The 20891-nt window shown below is 51.5% G+C and overlaps 1 protein-coding gene across 5 annotated transcripts in view; it reads right to left on the bottom strand.

Annotated features, from left to right (window-relative positions):
- Positions 1–266: 266 nt before the first annotated feature.
- Positions 267–20891, bottom strand: part of DIDO1 (death inducer-obliterator 1) — a 62582-nt gene continuing 41957 nt past the window's right edge. For all 5 annotated transcript variants that reach the window (XM_050746506.1, XM_050746508.1, XM_050746504.1 and 2 more), the window contains 10 exons: positions 20147–20600; positions 19850–20009; positions 18335–18451; positions 18097–18201; positions 17665–17800; positions 16912–17440; positions 15726–15879; positions 14913–15002; positions 13911–14106; positions 267–4955 (listed from right to left, as the gene is read on the bottom strand). In XM_050746506.1, coding sequence (XP_050602463.1) covers positions 1771–4955; positions 13911–14106; positions 14913–15002; positions 15726–15879; positions 16912–17440; positions 17665–17800; positions 18097–18201; positions 18335–18451; positions 19850–20009; positions 20147–20600 — 5126 coding nt within the window. In that variant the 3' untranslated portion in view covers positions 267–1770. The remainder of the gene's footprint in view (positions 4956–13910; positions 14107–14912; positions 15003–15725; positions 15880–16911; positions 17441–17664; positions 17801–18096; positions 18202–18334; positions 18452–19849; positions 20010–20146; positions 20601–20891) is intronic.

Raw genomic sequence — 20891 nt, 5'->3', positions numbered from 1 at the left:
CCTCCCGACCTTCCTGCCCATCGTCTCCAGAGCTGCATGGCACTGAGTCCCCACAGGCAGCGAGAGAGTTGCCCTGTGACGGAAGGATGTGGGGACCCGCACCCAGCCAGTCTCACCCTGGGCTCAGCATGAGTTCAGGGAGGGGTCCAAAGGGCACTCCTGCCCACGCCCAGGCAAACCAGCAACAAGAAACTGGGTGGCCAGGGCGTCCGTGCACGACCCCAAACTTCTCGGCGTTAGAAAAAGGGTGATGAAGACCCGAGACAGAAACTTCCTGCGGCCGTTTATTCTACTGCGAGTAACAAAACCTATGTCGTTCCATGTTCTCATGTACAGTGATATAAGCCTCCGCAATATAAAATACAATTTACAGGAATCTCTATCAAGTAAACTAAAGAAACACACTTGATTTTTACATTTGTGTATTTAAATTAGAAAAATTGGCTTTATATGTTAAACAAACAAACAAACAAAACCTTCACATCGTACTAGATGTTGGAAAGTGACACCTACTTTAATGTAATTTAACCTATGGACACTTGGCTTTCAACACCAAACATCTCAAACTGATACGTTCTCAATGTTAACTTAAGAAATCTGTGCTATAAAGTGAAAAATCTGTAGTGACGTACAATGGAATAACAGACTCCAAAGGACAAGTGAAGTTCTTTAATTTTATATCTGTAAAAGTAACTTTATGAAAATATAAAAAATTATCAAAGTGTATTTGTACAAATAAATTAGCCAGATGTTTTTTACTTCACACTTCAGAAGTACTCAAAAAATACACAAGCAAGAGACTGTTTCACAGTGAACAGCTTCCTATCTCATTTGCAGTTCTTGAGCTAATAATCACTATTTCTCATCTCAGACTTTATACGAGTATTGTTCCACTTTCAAGGACAAACTTTTAAATGTATCATCTGACAAATACCAGTTTGAGGCTGACTGCACTTTTCTCGGGACACAGAACTGCTCAGAAGGTGAAACTGGACGAACAAAACGTTCCGATTATTCAGATCAAGGACTCCTCCCCGCCCCCAAAGTACACTTAATTGGTTTGTTACTTTTTTTTAGGCTGGTCAAACTTAACGTTTTTCAATAAATTGTTATTTAAAATGCAACAATTATACTAGGACAGATGTTGCTTTAAATCATGTTTTTGAAAAAATTGATAAGGTGACATACAAAAGCTGAGCTCGCTAAGAAATGTGTGTTTGTTTCCCAGCTGAAAATTGCAATTCAAATTTTATGACAAAAGAAAGATGCATTTGTAAGTTTTGTGTTTCTCAAGACTCCAGATACAAGCTACTAACGCTTCTCCCCAGCCGCAGGGTGGACGCCTGCGGGTCACACCCACACCGGCCTCCGGGACAGCGGCTAAGACCTGTAAAAGCAGCTTCTGGAAACACAAACAGATGAGATGTCAGTGAAGGTATGGCTCTAGGGTCCAATGAAATTCCCTTAAAATTTACAATAGTCAAGTTATTGGAAAAGGTAACTTTATGATCTGAAAAAGCAATATGCTCTGTAGGCAATTTCCCATTTCTTTAACTTTAAATGGAAATATTAAAGTTTAGTTTTTTTTAAAAAAGCATCAGAATTGTAAAGATGTGAAATCTAGTAAGAAACCATTTACACAAAATTACAGTAATTTTTAAGTCCAGAATATTCTATCCTGAATCTAAGATCGTGGCTATTTCAAAAGCTATTTGTTCAACGCATGTTACGAACGTGGCTTTAAAAAGGGTCTCTGCCCGGCCGGGGCGTCTAGGCCTGCGAGGCGGTACCGGCGGCGTCGGAGGCCCTCGAGGCCTCGGGCTTCGGGTCCCGAGCGCTCTCTTTGCTCTTGCTCCGGTCTTTGCGGTCGCGGCCCCGCTCCCTGTCCCTGGCCTTGTCTCGGTCCCGCTCTCTGCTCCGGGACCGGTCCCGGTCGCGCCTCCGGTCTCGCTCGCGCTCGCGGTTCCTGCTCCGCTCCCGGCTGCGGTCCCACTCCTTGCCCCGGTCGGCCTCGCGCTCTCGGTCACGGTTGGCGCTCCTCTCCCGGTTTCTGTCCCAGTCCCGGCTGGAGTCCTTGTCCCGGTGTCGGTCCCACTCCCGGGCCCGGTCCCAGTCCCGCTCTCGGCTCCAGTTTCGGCCGCGCTCGCGCTCTCTCCTCCTGTCCTCGGACGCCCGGCCCTGGGCGTCGGGCTCCTCCAGCGGCTTCTCTTTGGGGCCCGCGTCAAAGCGCTCCCTCTGCCTCCCTTCGAAAGTCTGGTTTCTGTATTCGTGGCCTTTGCCCTCTCGGAAGTCGGGCGATGCCCACTGTCCGTCGGCCTCGGGGCCCTGTCCGGGCGCACCGGAGGAGAGCGCGGAGGGCGGGCCGGCCTCCTCCCAGCGGTCCTTCCGGTGCTGCGGGGGGTGGCTGGGGAGCTCCAGCAGGGGCCTGGGGCCCGGCTTCATCACCTGCGGGGCTTGGCCCTGGAAGTGAAATCGCGACGGGGTCTGCTCGTTTTTTTCAGAAAAGGGCGCAGACCCCCGTAGTCCACCAAACTGCAGCGGTGCTGGCGCCCTTTGGTTTGTGAATCTTGGTGGTGAATGGACCCTCTGGTCTTCGAACTGCTGAGGCTGAACGCCCCTGGGACCTGGCATAAAGTTAGGGACCTGGCCTCTGGGTCCTTCGAACTGGTTGGGATGAGGGCCCCGGGTAGCTTCAAACTGACTAGGATGGGGCCCTCTTGGGCCCACGAAATGGCCAGGGGGTGGTCCTCTCTGACCTCCAAACTGAGAGGGAGGGGGGCCGCCTCGGGGGCCTTTCAGCTGGGACAGCAGCGGCCTTCTCTGGCCTCCGAACTGGAAAGGCGCGCCGCCTCTGCCTCCCAGAAACGGGGCTTGCTCTGTCCCTTCAAACTGGGCGGGGGTGCCCGAGACCTCGTTATACGGGGCGTCCTGGAACTCCCTCTTCTCCCCATGGGGATCCTTGCGTTCTTCAAATTGGGATGGTGCCACTCCTCGCGGTCCGCCAAGGTAAGAGGGTGAGGGGCCTCTGCTGTCCCCATAAGGAGGTGGCCCGTGTTGCCCCGAGAATAAGGAAGGGATGGGCCCCTTCTGGGCTCCAAATCTGGCTGGCGGAGGCCCTCGTGGCCCATCGTTAGAGGCGACACTCTCTTCTGGAAACGGAGGGGCTGGCCCCCTTGGTCCCGGGAAATTGGGGCCATGAAGTCCTGACATCCCCAAAGCATGAGGTCCAGGTTCACGCTGACCTTGAAACGGGGGCTGAGCGCCCCCCACTTTCTGTCCTGGTGTGGGGAGCGGGGTGGTGCCCTCGCCGGGTCTGGCCTGTGGCTCTCTGTCCCCCTCTGTTTCAACTGCAGGGCTGCTGCTCCTTCCAGCAGAAAGAAGACTTCTTGGGTCCTCATACTGAGCTGAGCCAAGAGCCTTGTCCTGCGACGCGAACCCCGGGCTGGTGAAAGGGTCCCGCTCACCGTCGTGCTGCAGCGGGAAGCTGGGCTGCAGGGCACCACAGGGTGGTGTGGGCAGCAGCACCCTCCGGGCAGGCCTGGCCGAGCTATCTCCAGCCATGGCAGGGCGGGTGCCCTCCCCAGGCTCTGCCTTCCAGTCGTCCTGCTCGGACCCCGCTGGGGGCTTTTCACCTGAAGCCCAGGGGGAAGAGGCTGGCTCCTTTTCCTCCAGGACTGGCACGGGTGCCTGGCCCACAAGGCTGCCCCTGCAAGCATCTCTCTCAGGCAGGGCACCCTGGGCACCACGTGCCGAAAGCCTGGAGAGAGGCTCCCCCTCCCCGTCACCGGTCTCGGCGGCCAGGCGCCTTGCCTGCCGTGGGTCTCTGTGGTTTGATGCCTGGCTGGCGGGGGGCAGGGAGGTGGGCTTGTCTGCAGGCTGCTGCTCTTGCTGGAACAGCTCCGCCTTGGGCAAGGATGACTTTGGTGGTGGAGACATCAAGGCGTCCGACACTGAGAAGTGGGCCATGGAGACCCCGACTGCGGCCCTCTGCTGCCTGAGAGCTTCTTCCTGCTCCTCCAGCTGTCTCTTCTGCTCCTCGATCTGTTTGTTCAGCTCTTCTAGCATCTTCTGTTGTTCCACCAAGGAGGGCGTGGCGGCCCCAGCCACCGGCTCAGCAGGCCTGTCCACGGAGTTCCTTCTCACGTCGGCACACATCCTGTTGGGCAAGTCATCAACGGTCACTTTTGCTTCTTCTAAGATGGTCTCATCCTCGGGGTCGTAGGCCACCTCTTCCCGCTCGGCTGCAGCTGCTTCAGGAGCCCTTTCCACCTCATGGCGCCGGCCTCGCTCCACAAGCTGAGTGTCGAAAGCCCTCTCGGGGTCATACTCCTCCTCGGGGTCGTATGGCCTGTCATCCTCCTCTTCCTCTAGAGCCTTATCTTTTGAGAACTGACCGAACTGCTGGACGATGGGATCTAACAGCGGAGGCGCCGGCACCCCGTCCTCTGCTGTGGTTTTGGGCTCCTGGGGGAGACCTGCGGTGGACCCAGGCGGCTCCCGGACAGAGGGGTCGAATGATTTCTTCTTTCCAAAGAGAGTCTGCAGGATGTGCTCCAGTGGTGACGCTGTTTTGGAAGCAGAGGAAGCGGCGGAGGAAGCTGCCGTGGAGGCTGCTGCTGCTGTTGTGGCTGCTGTGGCTGGGCTGGTGGCTGCAGGTTTGAGGGATGACAACACTTTTAGCACCGGCGGTTCTGGAAGAGGGGGCGGAGGGGGAGGCGACCCAGGGGGTGTGCTGCTGACAGCCGTGTCTGCAGAGTAGAGCTGATACTTGGAGGGTTTCTTTTCGGACTGCGGGGCTGTGGTTACTTTTGGATAGGCCGGAACGTCCACTTCTTCTTGTTGAAGTCGGGTTCGCTTTTCATCCATCTTGTCTAACTCTCCAGTGTTTGCGGGACGTTTTATTTTTTGGCAGATTACTAATCCAAGAATTATATTCGGACGTGGTGACTCAAGACCTGAAAAACAAAATATTTGCAAATTTTAGAATCTAAATCCAACTTTCACCCTTCAGAGGTGAATTTTATTAAGGGCTTTCATGGGGAACGTTTAACAGACAGAAATAAGCCATTCTGTGGCAAAATAAAATCAAGTGTCAAGATAGTTGCAAAAGCCTGGATGATTCTGCCCCAGGAACGCATCGTCCCAGGAATGCACCATCCCGAGAACGCACCAAGCCAGTCCTCCCGGAGCCATGTGAAGGGGGCGACTAACCCCTCGTCACCAACCACGGAACTGAAGGCCCAATTCACGAGGGAATTCATCCCAATCGTCGGAATTTGTTACATATTTTAAAGAAATTATCTGTAATGCTAGAGCAGAAGTGTGGAGGGGAGGGAGGCTGTGGTGGGAACCTACAGGGGTGGAAAGGGCATTGTCCCAGGTGCCCTTAACACAACAGCTCAGCTATGCTCTTCTTCCCCTCGTGCCACTGCCAGGAAGGTAACAGCCCTTTTTTTTTTTTTTTTTTGAGATGGAGTCTCGCTCTGTTGCCGCAACCTCGGCTCACTATAACCTCTGCCTCCCGGGTTCAAGCGAATTCTCCTGTCTCAGCCTCCTGAGTAGCTGGGATTACAGGCACACACCACCATGCCTTGCTAATTTTTGTGTGTTTAGTAGATAAGGGGTTTCACCATGTTGGCCAAGCTGGTCTTGAACTCCTGACCTCAGGTGATCCACCCGCCTCGGCCTCCCAAAGTGCTGGGCTTACAGGCATGAACCACCACACCTGGCCCCCTTTTTGTCTTTAACTTAGGAGTTGCAACACATAATTACTCTAAATATACTAATATTAAATGTTTGATTAGGTGCCAATTCAACTCAATTCAGAATTATCAATAAAGCACAAGCATGAGGTCATCCATTAGTCTCTGGTGTCAGAATTACAACTACACAGGAAAAACGGCATTAAATGAAATGGCTAAAATAAATGCTTTGGACTGGGCATGGTGGCTCACGCCTGTAATTCCAGTACTTTGGGAGGCCAAGGCAGGTGGATCATGAGGTCAAGAGTTCAAGACCAGCCTGGCCAACATGGTGAAACCCTGTCTCTACTAAGAATACAAAAATTGGGCCAGATGCGGTGGCTTACACCTGTAATCCCAGCACTTTGGGAGGCCAAGGTGGGCAGATCATGCGGTCAAGAGATCAAGACCATCCTGGCCAACATGGTGAAACCCTGTCTCTACTACAAATACAAAAATTAGCTGGGTATGGTGGTGCACACCTGTAGTCCCAGCTACTCAGGAGGCTGAGGCAGGAGAATCGCTTGAACCCGGGAGGCGGAGGCTGCAGTGAGCCAAGATCACGCCATTGCACTCCAGCCCGGGCAACAGAGTGAGACTCGGTCTCAAAAAAACAAAACAAAAAACAAAAAGTAGCCAGGCATGGTGGCGTGTGCGTGTAGTCCCAGCTACTCAGGACACTGAGGCAGGTGAATTGCTTGAACCTTGGAGGCGGAGATTGCAGTGAGCCGTGATCGTGCCACTGAACTCCAGCCTGGGTGACAGAGTGAGACTCCGTCTTGGAAAAAAAATAAATGTTTTAGGTTTAGAAAGAAATTCAGTGAGCATTCACATATCAAAGACTGCCTAAGGCTTGCGTCCTTGTAAACACAGGACACGGTGCTCACGTAAAGCCCAGAGGTGCTCAGCAAACGGGTGGCAAAGAGCAGAGCAGGTGAACGACGCGCACTGGGGATTTTAGGGCACAGTATTAGTTAAAAAAAAATTCTTCAAAGAGAACTATTCCCAACGTTGTAAGTTGTGGTAACTTAGATCAGGAGTACTAATATTCCAGTAACAACCCTCCCCACACTCATAATCAATCAAGAATGCCAAAGGGGAATAGAAAAACCCACATCCCAAAACAGCAGCTGAGGGAAAAATGATACACATGGGCAGAGCATTTCGGCAGCGTAACAATATATGAAACTAAACCGTAAAAACTCAATGTACAGATAATTTAACATTACTGTGGTATACAAAAGGTGCTCACGTTACAGCTTTTTTTCCCTTACAATGACAACCAGTACGATTTCCTGTGCCTCTGGTGATGTTAAAGAGCATCACAGATCGCTTCAGGTTGTTTGGACAGGCACCACCCTGTAGTTCTAAACACATTTGTTGTTAATCTCCCTAAATTCCACTGAGGAATTGATGGACAGGCTGAGCACAGAGGGTGGTGGGTGTCCATCTCGCCCTTCAGGGAGGAATACCAGGCCTGCCAGACTGAGTTGGGACCAGCTTGCTCATGGGATGCTCCCTCCCTCCTGGCGAGAGGGCCAAAGGCCTCTTCCTTCACAGGCTGCCTGGCAGAGCTGAGACTCGAGCGCGGCGAGAGGGGTGAGGTATCCCAGCACCTCACCTCCACCTCCTCTTCATTCTGTTCCCCGGATGGTAGCATGGTGCCAGTGAAAGGGCTGGGTGGGCACAGAAGGAGGGAAGCAGGAAAGCCAGCCAGGCCACACCGAAGGGCACAGCTGAGCTCTGCTGCTCAGCAAATACGAAGGGCAACCTGTCAAGTTCACGTTCTGATTAACATGAGTTAAACATATTTTTAAATAGTACTTCTCTCACCACAATAGCTATCTTTTTACTGAATAAGCTGTTACATAGCTTACTCAAATCCACTTTTCGGGTATGGACAGTTGTGAAATTGGCTATTATGGCCTTCCCGGACCATACATCTGCAGAGCCCACCATGCCCTGGTGGGAAGGGCACTGAGGCTCAGGCTGAGTTCCTGTAAGCCAGGCCCTCTCCCTGTGAACCTGACACGGGGAACAGACACAGGCCTGGGCTAGGCTTCGGGAGGGACCCCAGGCAGTAGGGCTTGTGGGGCCTCGTGTGGGGAAGTCACCTGGGGGAGCCTAGTGCTGACTCATTGACACAGAGGGGACATGCCGCCCAAGGGAGACTCTCAGCTTCTAAAGGGCTGTCAGGGTGGCGGAATGATGTACAAAATCACTGTTACGTAGTCCCGTCTTGTGGTGTGTCACTCCAACTCAAACTTTTAATGGCTAACTTGCTTGTTAATGAAAAAAATAATTAGTATATCCCAGCTCTGGCAAGATTCTTTAGTCTTGAAAACAGCAACCATCTGGAGATTGGCATCAAACACGCAGCTGGCACGTGTAAATGCTCCCAGCTCTTGGTGCTATCTGCAGACACTGGTGACTGAATAAAGCTGCAGAGTCAGATGGGTGTTCATTCTGAATTTCCCCGCCATTTAAAATTTAAATTGGGCTGTCCAAAAAGGCACACCCGTTGTGAAACAAACTTGTCACCCACTCCTGTTTGTTACTATGGTTGCATGAACATGTAAAACGTGGCCGGCACCCGCTCCTGTTTGTTACTACGGTCGCGTGAATATGTGAAGAGTGGCCAGCACCTTGGAAATCACTCTTCACGGAAGCAGCAGTGCCGTTCAGCTGACCGGACCTTGGGAGCCATCTTCCCTGGAGGAGAGGGTGCCTGGCAGTGCCTGACATGTCCAGCAGACCAGTAAGGTCAAAAGGTCACAGAGCCCCCACCTCAGGAGGGGCAATCAAGGTTGCCCAGGGGCTGTTCCCAGGCTCACCCCTCCCCTCGGCAACTGCCCCGTGGTGTGTGTGAACCCTGGGAGGGAGTGTGCCCCGGGAAGGTGCAGACTGGGGCCTGCGTGAAGCAGGCACCAGCCAGGCCGCAGGCAGCACAGGGCACGGCAGGCTTACCCACCCACCTCCCTCCTGAGGGCTACTGAGGCCCTCAGTTCATAAAGCAGGCGGCCAGGAGCAACCAGGGCCCGGGGCCCGGAGATGCAAGCTGTGGCTAAACGTGCCCCTGCACTTCCACTGAAGGGTACTGATCAGGCCTGAACAAGGGTGTGGACGTTCCCCCAACACCCTCTGAAAGGCCAGAGGGCGAAATGGTTTTCTTCTGGGCGTGTCATGTGCAAGCCAACGGGCCTTTTTAGCACCACGTCTGTGTCCTTTGCGTATTCACGAAGGAGGCGTCTGGACTCAGTGGTCAGAATCAGACCACACGCACAGGAAAAGAACGCAAGACACTGAAGACAAAGGGTGTATTCGAAAAGCTGTGTGGGCCAAGACCAAAACCAGGATCTGTGTCCAGGTGTGTCGGCAATAGGGACTGGGGGACAAGGCAGCTGACGAAGGGAACCACCTGCTTCGGAGGGTGCAGGAAGCGCCCTTGGTACTGAACCTGAGGCTGCAGGAAGACACGCCCTCTTACTAATGAACCACCTGAAACCTGACTCCTCCCAACCCCAAACTATCACAATGAGGCCTTTACCCCTAAACTCACCCACCGAGCACATCCTACTATCAGTTCTTAAAATGAAAACTCTCTCAATGGTCTGCTTCTGTCAAAACAAAATGTTCACACCTGCTGGAACAGAAACTGTGTGGAAGTTAATCAACAAGGGTTCTGAGTATGACTTGGATAGAAAGACTTGGCAATTAAGGTGGGAAGAAGTGACTTCCCCCAGCCCACCAAACACACCCACTCACACACACACAGACCCTCCCTCGTTCCAACTGGGAATCCCTACGACCTGCACAAAGCCGCTGGGTCCAGCACGCCTCAGGTGAGAGAGCGATGTCCATCTTCTTCTGGGTGCCGGGGTGCCGAGAAGGGCCCCAGGGCAGCACCAGCCTGCACCGCGTCAGCTCTAGCCCCTGCCAGGCGGGCTGCAGGGCTGGGGGCACCACCAGGGTGTGCTGCACTGGCTTATGGAAAGCAAAGGGGGGCCTAGGAGAGGTGACCAGGAGCCACCAAATGGTTCCAATTCAAACAAACAAGGACCAGTTTCCACGAAATATGTTTATTGATTTAGGAGGAGAAGGCAGTACATTCCATTCAATACTGATTACAATTTCCATGCAAAGCTACTGTTACATACACACATGAAAACTGAAGAAATGCTTACCTGACAATATTTCAAGTCAGAATTTCTCAGCTAATTTAGAAAGCAGTTAAAAGTAAATACAGAAGGACACTATGGATTCATTCTTCCCAGAAGAGCTTTCTAATGTATAAAGACCTCAGAGAAAAGAGCCCTTTCCATTGGAGCAGCTACAGAGGGCGGTGTTCCTCCGGCCCTGTACTTGGGGGGAACAGACTGTGCACCCATGTTTATGGACCGAGGTCACTCGACAGGCATTTCAGACCAAGGCTCCGAGGCCTGCGGCTTCACGTGGAAATGACGGGGGCTGGGCATGGTTTACAGGCAGGCATCTTGGCTGTGGTCCAGTCCTGTAAGGGCCCCACACAGAACCCTCCACGATGAGCTTTCAACCCGACTCATCTCCCTTCCATGAACAAGGCCCTGAGACAGGCCCAGACTCTGCCACCCCAAGTCCCTGCGGGGGGCCCTGTTGGTAGAGCTGGAACTGAGTGGGGTAAATATCTAGGTGGAGAAGGTCACCCGGACCCAGGCCTCCCAGTTGCCCCCCAGTGATGCTGAGTTACGGAGAGTGCCCCCACTGCAGGGCAGAGGGCAGAGGAAGAAAACCTGGTGTTTTTGTGGACAAATCATTAAGACATGCAAGGACAAATGTCCTCGGGGAGATCCAGCTACTGCTGTGAACTGCACGGCTCCCAAGGGTGCTGCAGGGGCAGCTCCACTCTCACTGCCCAAGAAGGGCCAAGTGTTGACGGGGCGGGTGACTTGGTTTCCCCTGAGGGCACAGCTGGGCACCTTCAGTCCTTCACTTGCTTAGATGTGAACAGCAAGCACCAACGGGGCTGGGACTAGACACCACGCTGTCAGAACCCATTAGGCCCCATGTGTGGGAGGCAGGACACCTGCAATTGTGTGGTATAAACTGAGGCACATGGATGAGTCGGTCACTCTTTTCTGCGTGAATCTCTACCCCCAACAGGACCTTCTCCTTAACACCCCCAGGGGAAGATGCTCCCACATCAGTGCCCTGATGCAGATGGGCAGCTCAAGGCTGGGGCGCCAGGTCTCCTTCAGGCCTGTGCTGCATGTGCTGCAGAGAACTGAGGCTCTGGAATGGCACTGGGCCCTGCAGACCCTCGCCCAGCACTTCCAGGGGCATGACTCTAGGCCACGCAGCACACACTCACCCCTGACCACAGCTCTGTGGAGTCACCACCATCAGTGCCCTCAGGTGTGGCCTGTGCTGTCCAAGGGCTTCTGGGCAGAGACTAACTCCATGAGGACAGGGTCCGCTGAGACAGGAAACGTGCCAAGACCTAGCCTTACACACACACACACACACACACACACACACACACGCACTACACATTTACACCACAAAGCCAGGACACACACGTACATGTTTTTATCTAGAAAACGCCAAGTCAAGTAATCAGTACGTGAAGTGGGCCAAGTACCCAATGGCCTGGCCCGGGGAAAAGGCTGTTTAGTGACCATGGAAGTGTGTGAAATTTCACACACACATATTCATGTCAACAAGGACATCAGGAGAATTCAACATTATACTGAAGCCTTAAGTTAAAACATTTCTGAAGTGTATGGAAAAGTTTCACTCGCTGTTACTTCTCTAAAGTCCCTTGCCCTGTGTTACTTTACCCAGACGCCTCTGCTCTTTATGGTGCATCAAAGTCCCCGGAGCGTTTGTGTGTCCCCGTCAGGCGGCGTTGTGGCCTCAGCGAGTGCCTTGGTGGGCGAGTGTGACGTTTCCCCAGCTGGTCGCGGAGCTGACAGTGTGGGTGGTTGGCACCATCGCACTCAACAGACAAGGTGAGTGACCCCAGCCCAGCCCTCCTTGTCCCGGTGCCATCCGGGAGGTGCCAGGAGACCTGTCCTCTCCCTCTGCCCCAGGGCTGCACCTGCCCAGCCAGCCCTTGCTGTGGGGAGAATGGGGGTGCCGCTCCTCTGGTGGCCTCCCTGGGCCCCATCACTGCCCAGTGTGGGGAACCCCATCCGAGGCCCTCCCTGGGCCCTGTCACTGCCCAGTGTGGGGAACCCTGTGCCCGGCATGTGCCAGGGCTCGCTCAACACCCTACAACCTGTGCTCACCTGACAGCTCCAAGTTTGGAGATGGAGTAGGGAGAGGAGCTCAAAAAAGGACGAAATATCGCTTCAATTTTTTTTTTTTTTTTTTTTTTTTTGAGACGGAGTCTCGCTCTGTCGCCGGGGCTGGAGCGCAGTGGCCGGATCTCAGCTCACTGCAAGCTCCGCCTCCCGGGTTCACGCCATTCTCCTGCCTCAGCCTCCTGTGTAGCTGGGACTACAGGCGCCCACCACCTCGCCCGGCTAGTTTTTTGTATTTTTTTAGTAGAGACGGGGTTTCACCGTGTTCGCCAGGATGGTCTCGATCTCCTGACCTCGTGATCCGCCCGTCTCGGCCTCCCAAAGTGCTGGGATTACAGGCTTGAGCCACTGCGCCCGGCCCGCTTCAATTTTTTTAAAAAGGGGAGGCTCGCTATCTATGAATTCACGTTTCTGTAAATAAAAAGTGCTCTTTTCACCCCAGCAGTGAGGCGCTGAGGCGCCGCAGTGTCTGCACTGACTGCACACACACTGCTGCTGCACTTGCAACTGACCAGGGGGTCTTCACAGGTGCCGGAGAGGTCAGCTTCTCGGTCTTCACCTCCAGGAGGGCCGGGCTTTTCCTCTCCCTGGTCACGTGGAGCTGGCCAGAGCTCTTCACAAGCATCACCTAGAACCTCTACTAGGGTCCTTTCTGCCACCCATTAGGTGGCATCTCTTTATCCCAAGTAGGATTTGAGGGGACACACTAAAGCACTTTGCTTTTAAAAATGTATCTGGCACTAAAATAATTTAATGCATCATGCCAGCAAATATTTAACCCTGAAATTACTGATACCAACCAATCCCTTTATGGACATACAATTCCACAACAGAGGCACAGGCTGAGCCCACTCCAGCTGTGAAATGGGCTCCAGTAGGAACATAGGCTGTGCCTGGGGTGACAGAAGCCTCGCCCAAGATGTGGAGTGGCCCCTACAGGACCCAGCTAGCTAGGGTGCGGCGTGAGGAGTGTGGGTGGGAGCACCCTGCACAGCTGTGGCAGGAACACCTGCCGAGGCCTGGTGACAGGGACAGAGGGCACTGAGGCACAGGGTCTAGACAGCACCTGCCTTTATGACGAAGCACTTAAGAGGACACTGTGTGATTCACGGACCCACTTTTAGAGAACACTGATCCTCTGAGGACTGCATGGCCAAGGAGACACTGCAGTTGGGCAGCGGATACTCATCCCTAACTGAAGTCACATCAGCTTTTGCTAAGGGGCTATGAAAGAGCTGGTCACTGACAGAGCATGTGGCCCCTGGAACCACCCTCAACCCTTGACAAAGAAGATATATTTTAGGCTATTTGTAAATAATCGTTTAAGTACAGTACTTCCCAAGGAATGTGCAAACACAAAGTAGCTGGCCAAAGATGAATGAAGCTATTACAATTTGAGCCACAGATTTGAAAGTAATTCTTTCTAGAAATAGTTTTCTATGTCATTATTTTTAAATCTCCTGGAAATCCATCCCTGTTAGAGAAGTTACCCCTGATAGAGCCACTTCCTGGTGTGTGCTGGCTCCTGAGTCTATCTGGAGGAAAGAACAAGGCAGCTGGGAGTGTCACCTCCCTTTCTGGCTGAGCCTCGGGCTCCCGGGCACTGCGTCTTCTCTGACCTGAGGCCAGGATGAGCTGGTTGCAAGCTGTGGGTTTTTCCCTCTCTAAAAAACTCTTCTAAGACAATTTATGCTGTGAATAGGGGGCACTTCTAGTGCCACAGTCCTACGCCCTCAAAGATCAATCCTATTGCTAACCACTGAGTCTGTGCTCCTAACTCCTGCTCCCAAAGAGCCCTGGGCTGGTCAGGACCCAGCGGGGCACGTCAGTGGGAAGAGGGGTGCAGGTGCAGGTGAGCCTCACCTCCACCCAGAAAGCCAGCGCTTACCTGGTCCCTCAAAGGGCAAGAGTTTGGATGGAACAGGGTCCTGGGCGCTCAGTGGGATCAGGTAGAGGTCCTTGACGTGCCTGTTGTTATTAGCTACAACACCAAAGCGGCCACGGCTGCTAAAATAGGAGTAGAGAGAGATATAGGCGACCTCCTCTTCCTCTGTGGCGGGGTGGAAGCGGATCAGACAGAGCTCCTGCAATGGAAGAGTGGGAAGCACTCATAAAGAAAATGCGGCTCAAGCATCACACGCCCGATTCACATCCTGCTTTCAACAGGAAACCTTGTAAAATCTCTCCTACTCACAGCCATGATCTCACAGAGCTCCTGTCTCAGTGAGGCAATTCACGTGACATGTAAGCCCAGCAGTGTCTGGAGCAGAGCTGGCTTTTCCTACATGCACGATGGCCCCGGTCACGAGGAACCAGCTGCATGATCTGCAATGGCTGGCTGTGCACCTCCCCAGAGGAGGGTTAAACTAGACGACAGGATCTAGCCCTTTTGTGAACCTGACGAAGACTAGAGCTTCCCCAGAGAAAACCACAGACACACACAGCTGTAGCTAAATCTCAGGGGTCCCAGAAAACCAAGACCGTTTAAGAGCCCGGGTTGAGTGCCCTGAGCCTGATCACCCCCGCAAAAGACACCACCTGCTCCTTCAATCATTAAAAAAACAAGAAAATAAAGCTTATATATTTCTTACTAAAATTTAACTGCACATACATTATAATAAATTAGAAACAACCTCCTACCACTGTATACTCAAACACCTTCACATAGTAATACAACTGTATAAACTTTTTTTTTTTTTGACAGTCTTGCTCTCCCAGGCTGGAGTGCAGTGGTGTGATCTCAGCTCACTGCAAAACTTAATTTTTAATATTCACCTGGAAATAGGCTAACATTTTAAGTGTTAACCCATCAAAATAAGAGGTTAAAAAAAGATGTGTTTAAATAAACACGATTTTCCATGGTTGCCGAATTTATACTATAAGCAGATACCTTAGACACAGAAGACTTGAGTTTGCCAACATAATCCCAAACTGTCTTCGGTGCAATCCTCCCACCAATGTGGATCGTGTCAGGCAAATCCTAAACAGAAAGCACTGGAGTAAATCACTTTGAACTGCAGTAGTCACAAAAAGATGAATGCAGTCATTTGAAGGCACATACTATCCAAGATTCAAGAAGACCACCACTATTCCAAGGAAAACAGTCATTCTTGTATTAAATGTTGTATTAAATCCAGGATTACAAGTTACCAAATCCGAAGGGGGGATGATGCCAACCTTCTGCCAAACAAGATTATGTTTAGAAATCACTGCCCAACACTTCTATGCTGTCTTTATGTACATACACAGAGAGTAACGATTCACGTATGAGCCAGGGTGACTCCTTGCATTAAAGTCATAAATTCCAGTGCTGTTTTCTGGTTAATTCTAGAACTACAAGGCCTGCCATGGGGTCATATGCGCCACCCCACAAGTGGCCAGGTGTGTGTAGAGCTGGCTCCGAACACCTGGCTGTGCTGGTGGCTGTGCGCACAGCCATCTGGTCAGTGCCCCAGCGAAACTGGTCACTGACAGGCCAGACTACAGGCTCACGTTTCTGACCCTTTCCAAACTGCTGAACCTGTGGACTCATCATAGCCATCACCACTTTGCATTTAGAGGCATTTCTGTAACCAGATAGTCAGTTGCAAGGGTGTCAGGCATTTCTGTTTCCCTCCTACTTCTTGAAAGTCATGTGTTTGACTCTAGTTTAGAAACTCCTATGAAAGACACACACACGCACACACATTTTCTTGGTTCTAACCTCACTGAGGTAATCAAAACACCCAGAGACAGGATACGCCTTAGTGACAAATTTTGCCACACTCTGCATGTTAATAAATCCTTTCCAAATGGTGCTGAGTCGAGACAAAAAGAGGGTCGTGTCTCCCTCTGGAGGGGACCGTGATTCTGAGGTGCTGTAAAACAAAACCATGAAAAAAAAGTCAATGTCCCTCTGTGTAATGAGAATTTCAAAAGTAGATTTTTTTTTTTTTTTTTTTTTTTTTTGAGACAGAGTCTTGCTGTGTCGCCCAGGCTGGAGTGCAGTGGCCGGATCTCAGCTCATTGCAAGCTCCGCCTCCCGGGTTTTTACGCCATTCTCCTGCCTCAGCCTCCCGAGTAGCTGGGACTACAGGCGCCCACCACTTCGCCCGGCTAGTTTTTTGTATTTTTTTTAGTAGAGACGGGGTTTCACCGTGTTAGCCAGGATGGTCTCGAACTCCTGACGTCGTGATCCGCCCGTCTCGGCCTCCCAAAGTGCTGGGATTACAGGCTTGAGCCACCGCGCCCGGCCTTTTTTTTTTTTTTGAGACAGGATCTCATTCTGTCGTGCAGGCTGGAGTGCAGTGGGGCAACACGGCTGGCTGCAGTCTCCACCTCCCAGGCTCAGGTGATCCTCCCACCTCAGCCTTTCAAGTAGCTGGGACTACAGGCGTGCATTATCTCGCCTGGCTAATTTTTGTCCTTTTTGTAGAGATGGGGTTTTGCCATGTTGCTCAGGCTGGTTTCAAACTCCTGGGCTCAGGCACACCTCCCACCTCTGCCCTGCAACATGCTGGGGTGACAGGTGTAAGCCACTGTGCCTGGCTTCAAGAGTACAAAGACTTTATATGTAAAAGCAAAAGTGAACTCTTGTAAGTTTTACGTTTTTGGTAGCTTACTTTTGCCAATTACTTACTTTAATTATAATGATACAGACATTTTGGTTAAAGAAAAATAAAGTGAATAGACAACAAAACTGGATGAGCACAAATCTAAATGTAAATTTCCAAGATCTCTACTTCCAAAAGGACAATAAGGCACCCTACAACTGGAACGTTCTAAAAGATGAGAGTGAAGTTGTATTCCAGCTTAAATTTCTGAGTTCAACTATTTAGTCACCAGTTATCTTTCCTTTTGTTAATCTAAAAAAAAGTCTGGCTTGTTCAGACCACACCTGAAGTACCCACCTGATATTTGGTGACGGAGGAACTGACAAGTATCTTGGGTCAGGAGATGAGGACGGCTTAGCTAGTATGGACTTGGGCACCATCACAGAAGGCAAGACAGGCTTTGGCGCGTCCTGTCTGGCTTCCACCACGTGGGTGCTGTCTGGGCGCGCTGCTGCGGAGGCCAGGGCTGTGCATGAACTGCTTGGAGCGGTCCTGGGGTCCCGGCCGGACACTGTGACGGTGGTGACCAACCCGCTCCCACAGGAGGCTGGGCAGGGGGACAGGTCTTCCAGCGGGGAGGGCTCGGGATGACCATCTCCTAGAGGCCCAGGGAAGTATGTTCTGTCCGCGTTTGGATGAGAAGCACTTTCCAGGCCTGGCTCAGAGGCAACTTCAGGCAGAGCCTCCGGCATCCCCTCATCAGCTGGATCAGGAGCTGGGTCAGGGGCAGAGCTGTCAGGTTTCGATTTTAAGTCTTCTTTCTTAACAGAAGCTGACAATTTTTGTTTTTTTGGAGCTGGCTCATCTTCTGCAGAGGGAACCTGGCCTGAAGAAGGCAAGGAAAGGCTCTGTGAGAAACCCAGCCGGCACACGACTGTTTCTCACACCAAGCCGAAAGCAACACTCTAAAGGCAGGGCAGGAAATCATTCTGGCCTTTCTGCATGTTTAAGCTTAGCTTAAGTGTAGTTGCTTTTAGAAGGATTCAGTGATATTTAACAAAATCAAGTTTAGTCTCAGCTTCAAGGCTCCATCCCCCAAACTGTGCTCACCTGTGCAAATTTTACAGTTGAGATCGAAGAGGTGTGCGCGGTGCTGACTGGTGGTGTCTTTCAACATGCAGCTGAAGACATCGAGGAGCGGCGCTGTGCTCTTCTCAGGGACAGCACGTGCTGACTCCTGCTGTTCCTAAAAGAAAAAGAAAAAAGGTGAGGTCATTTCTTCTCCAAACTCAGCTCCAAATTAACACCACCCAAGAAAAGTGGTCTCATGGGATTGAGACCCACGGGGGAGAAAAAAGGACCACCGAGTACAAGGACTGAGGAATGCCACAATGACATACACCGAATACAAGGACTGAGGAATGCCACAATGACATACACCTGCTGTAAGCTCAGTGTCCTGCCCAATAATTTAAGATAACCTCAAAACATATGGGATGGATTAATCTATCTTGGTGAACACAAAAGCTCCCAAATGCTTACCTCTGAATCTGACACTGGCGGAGAGTCCTCCAGATCGGGGATGGCCTCCTGCCTGGGGGCCGTCTTCTTGCTTTCATTGTGCAGTTTAGTTCTGGACTCCATCACCTGAAATGAAAAAGACACAACAGAGCTTAAGCCTTGTTTTCTAGGAGGAAAGCATTGCTCATGCAGCCGTCTATGAATTTGTTTCTGTTAAACTCGAGTCCCGGGTGCCTCCGCAGGTGCCCTCTGCACTCACAGATCTCGTCGGCCTCTCTTTCCACGTGGAAAGCTCTTTAGATACAAGTTCTTCTGGCTTCAGTCTCACGAGTTTTGCCAAAGAGATTTCCTCACGCAGAACACGGTGGAAGAGTCCCTATAAACAAATATTTTTCATTTACTCAAACACTATTCCTGTATCCGTCAGTACAGAGAGCTTATGGAGAACAGAGCTGCCCAGAAGTTTAGCGGGCATAGGACAAACGCCCTCAGGGCCCACTTGCGTGTGGCACTGGGCAGACCTCTCTAACTCCCCAGATGGCCTTGTGAGAGTGCGCCCTGGGTCATCCCTGCTGTGAGCAAATGGGGGCCCAGAGAGCACAAGTCATAAGGTTAAACAGTGGGTCTCACGGCCCATGCTGCACTGGCTCTGCTAAAAAAACAACACATAACACCTCACGAAAAACAATTACGTACACAAGGTGGACACAAGTCAAAAAGGTAGTGTCAGGGACAAAGGAAGGAAGAAATCATTTTTGTTTGTGGCTGTTCAATGGTGAGATGCAAAGTCAGGGTCTTTCAATATTCTAAAATTCTAAACAGGGAGGGGTTTGGAGGCCGATGGAGAGAGAACACCAGAAGGCTGTAAGCCTGGCGGCGAGAGGCCACCAGGCAGGCAGCCTATCCCTCCCAGCTGGAGTTTCTGGCCCTGTCGCATGGGCCGAGCACCGCCCACCCCACACTGCAGTGAGGAAGGACTGATTCCACAACCTGGGCATGAGCAGCCCCTGCTCCAAGTGGTGAGAACTCACTAAAGCAGCCCAAACCGTCAGGCTCACTCAGCTGGTGAGCAATATGAGAAAATAAGGTGGAAAAGGCTGTCTGAGGCCGTAATATGGACACCCTCATATACTGGGACAAAGAATTGGGACTTTGGCTGGGCACGGTGGCTCACACCTGTAATCCCAGCACTTTGGGAGGCCGAGGCAGGTGGATCACGAGGTCAAGAGATCGAGACCATCCCGGCTAACACGGTGAAACCCCATCTCTACTAAAAATATAAAAAACTAGCCAGGCAAGGTGGTGGGCGCCTGTAGTCCCAGCTACTTGGGAGGCTGAGGCAGGAGAATGGCGGGAACCTGGGAGGCGGAGCTTGCAGTGAGCTGAGATCCGGCCACTGCACTCCAGCCTGGGTGACAAGAGCGAGACTCCGTCTCAAAAAAAAAAAAAATTGGACTTTATTTTGGAGCCAGTGAAGCGACTGGCTTGTAATTTTAGAGGCAATGTTTAGAGGAGGCTAATCTGGTGATAAAACGTGGACTTCAGGGAAGCCAATAAGCAGACAGAACCCCAGTTAAGGCAGGGAAGGGAAGGACCTTCCAGGACCCTCAACACCAATAGGGCAATACATGGGCTGGCGGAAGGGTCACAAAGGAGGAGTTGTCTCAGCTTTCCTGGAAAGGACACAAACATCTCAAAATACTGTTTGGTTTATCCCTTTAGCATCCAGTGAACAGAACAGGAATACTCCAATGCACCGACACCATGCACACACCTGATTTTTAGGGTCCTTCAGGTTGAACATGATGCTGCGGTATTTACTCTTGTAGCGATTATCTGTAACTTGAAACAAGTTAAACATCTCCTTCTCAATATGGAGGGCGATTTTTCCTACTTCGTTTTCTGTCATGATCAGGTCATCGCTGTCATTGACTCTGAACAGAATAAAAAAAGGAACTACGTAAGACACCTGCGTATATTAAACCTTTTGAACAGTGAGGCAATCCTGCAGCCACACTGTAATGAAAGCCCTTCCATTTTAATGGGTAAGAAATCAAGCAGAACAGCCCACCTTTTCCACAAAATCTCTTTTAAGGAGCGTCTGATATTTTGCCGAATTTGTGAATTTGGCTGCGATGGGGCAGCACTCATAGCCCCGAGGCGTCCTGGGGCTGGCGAGGCCGTTGGAACAGAAGGTACCACTGGCTTCCTTACGGCTCCCACCAAGGCAGCAGAGCCGGGGAACTTCTTGGAGGCAGCTGCAGGTGCCGGTCCTGCCTGCCTGGCAACTGAAGCACCACTCGATGGGGTAGCGGAGAGCCATGGCCTCTTGGGAATGGTGCCCTTGAAACCTGAGGGTGGCTTTTTAACGGCTGGTGTGGCTGCTGCCACATTAGCAAAAGATTTCTTTGGCACGAGGTTTCTAGGTGCAGGCTGCTTGCCCACCGCAGAGCCCGGAGGGGCTGTTTTCTTTGAGGCTGCCGTGGCTGCCGCTTTCTCCTCGGACCTCCTGTCTTCCTTCGTGGCTACAAAGGAGAACACAGGCGCTGAGTGAGGGAGGACACCGCGGGGTGCTGTCACCTGACTCTAAACCTGTAAGTGCCCACCTGGCATTACTGAATAGGATACACATAGAGAAAAGGATTTGTAAAATCTTAACATTCAGAGGAGTGTAAGGGAAGACCGCCAGCAGCATTTATGACGGTGACTACATTTTATTTCAGAAAGAAAAATGCTTTATTACATCTTTTACCTTCAACCAGCAAACTCTGGTTATTAAAGGCTTGACTTGAGCACTAGCTAAGCTTCAAAACTGA

This window comes from Macaca thibetana, chromosome 10 (genome assembly GCF_024542745.1).
Source record: "Macaca thibetana thibetana isolate TM-01 chromosome 10, ASM2454274v1, whole genome shotgun sequence".
Classification (NCBI taxonomy): domain Eukaryota; kingdom Metazoa; phylum Chordata; class Mammalia; order Primates; family Cercopithecidae; genus Macaca; species Macaca thibetana.
The sequence above is the reverse complement of the archived record's forward strand: the minus strand, read 5'-3'. Positions and strand labels throughout refer to the sequence as shown.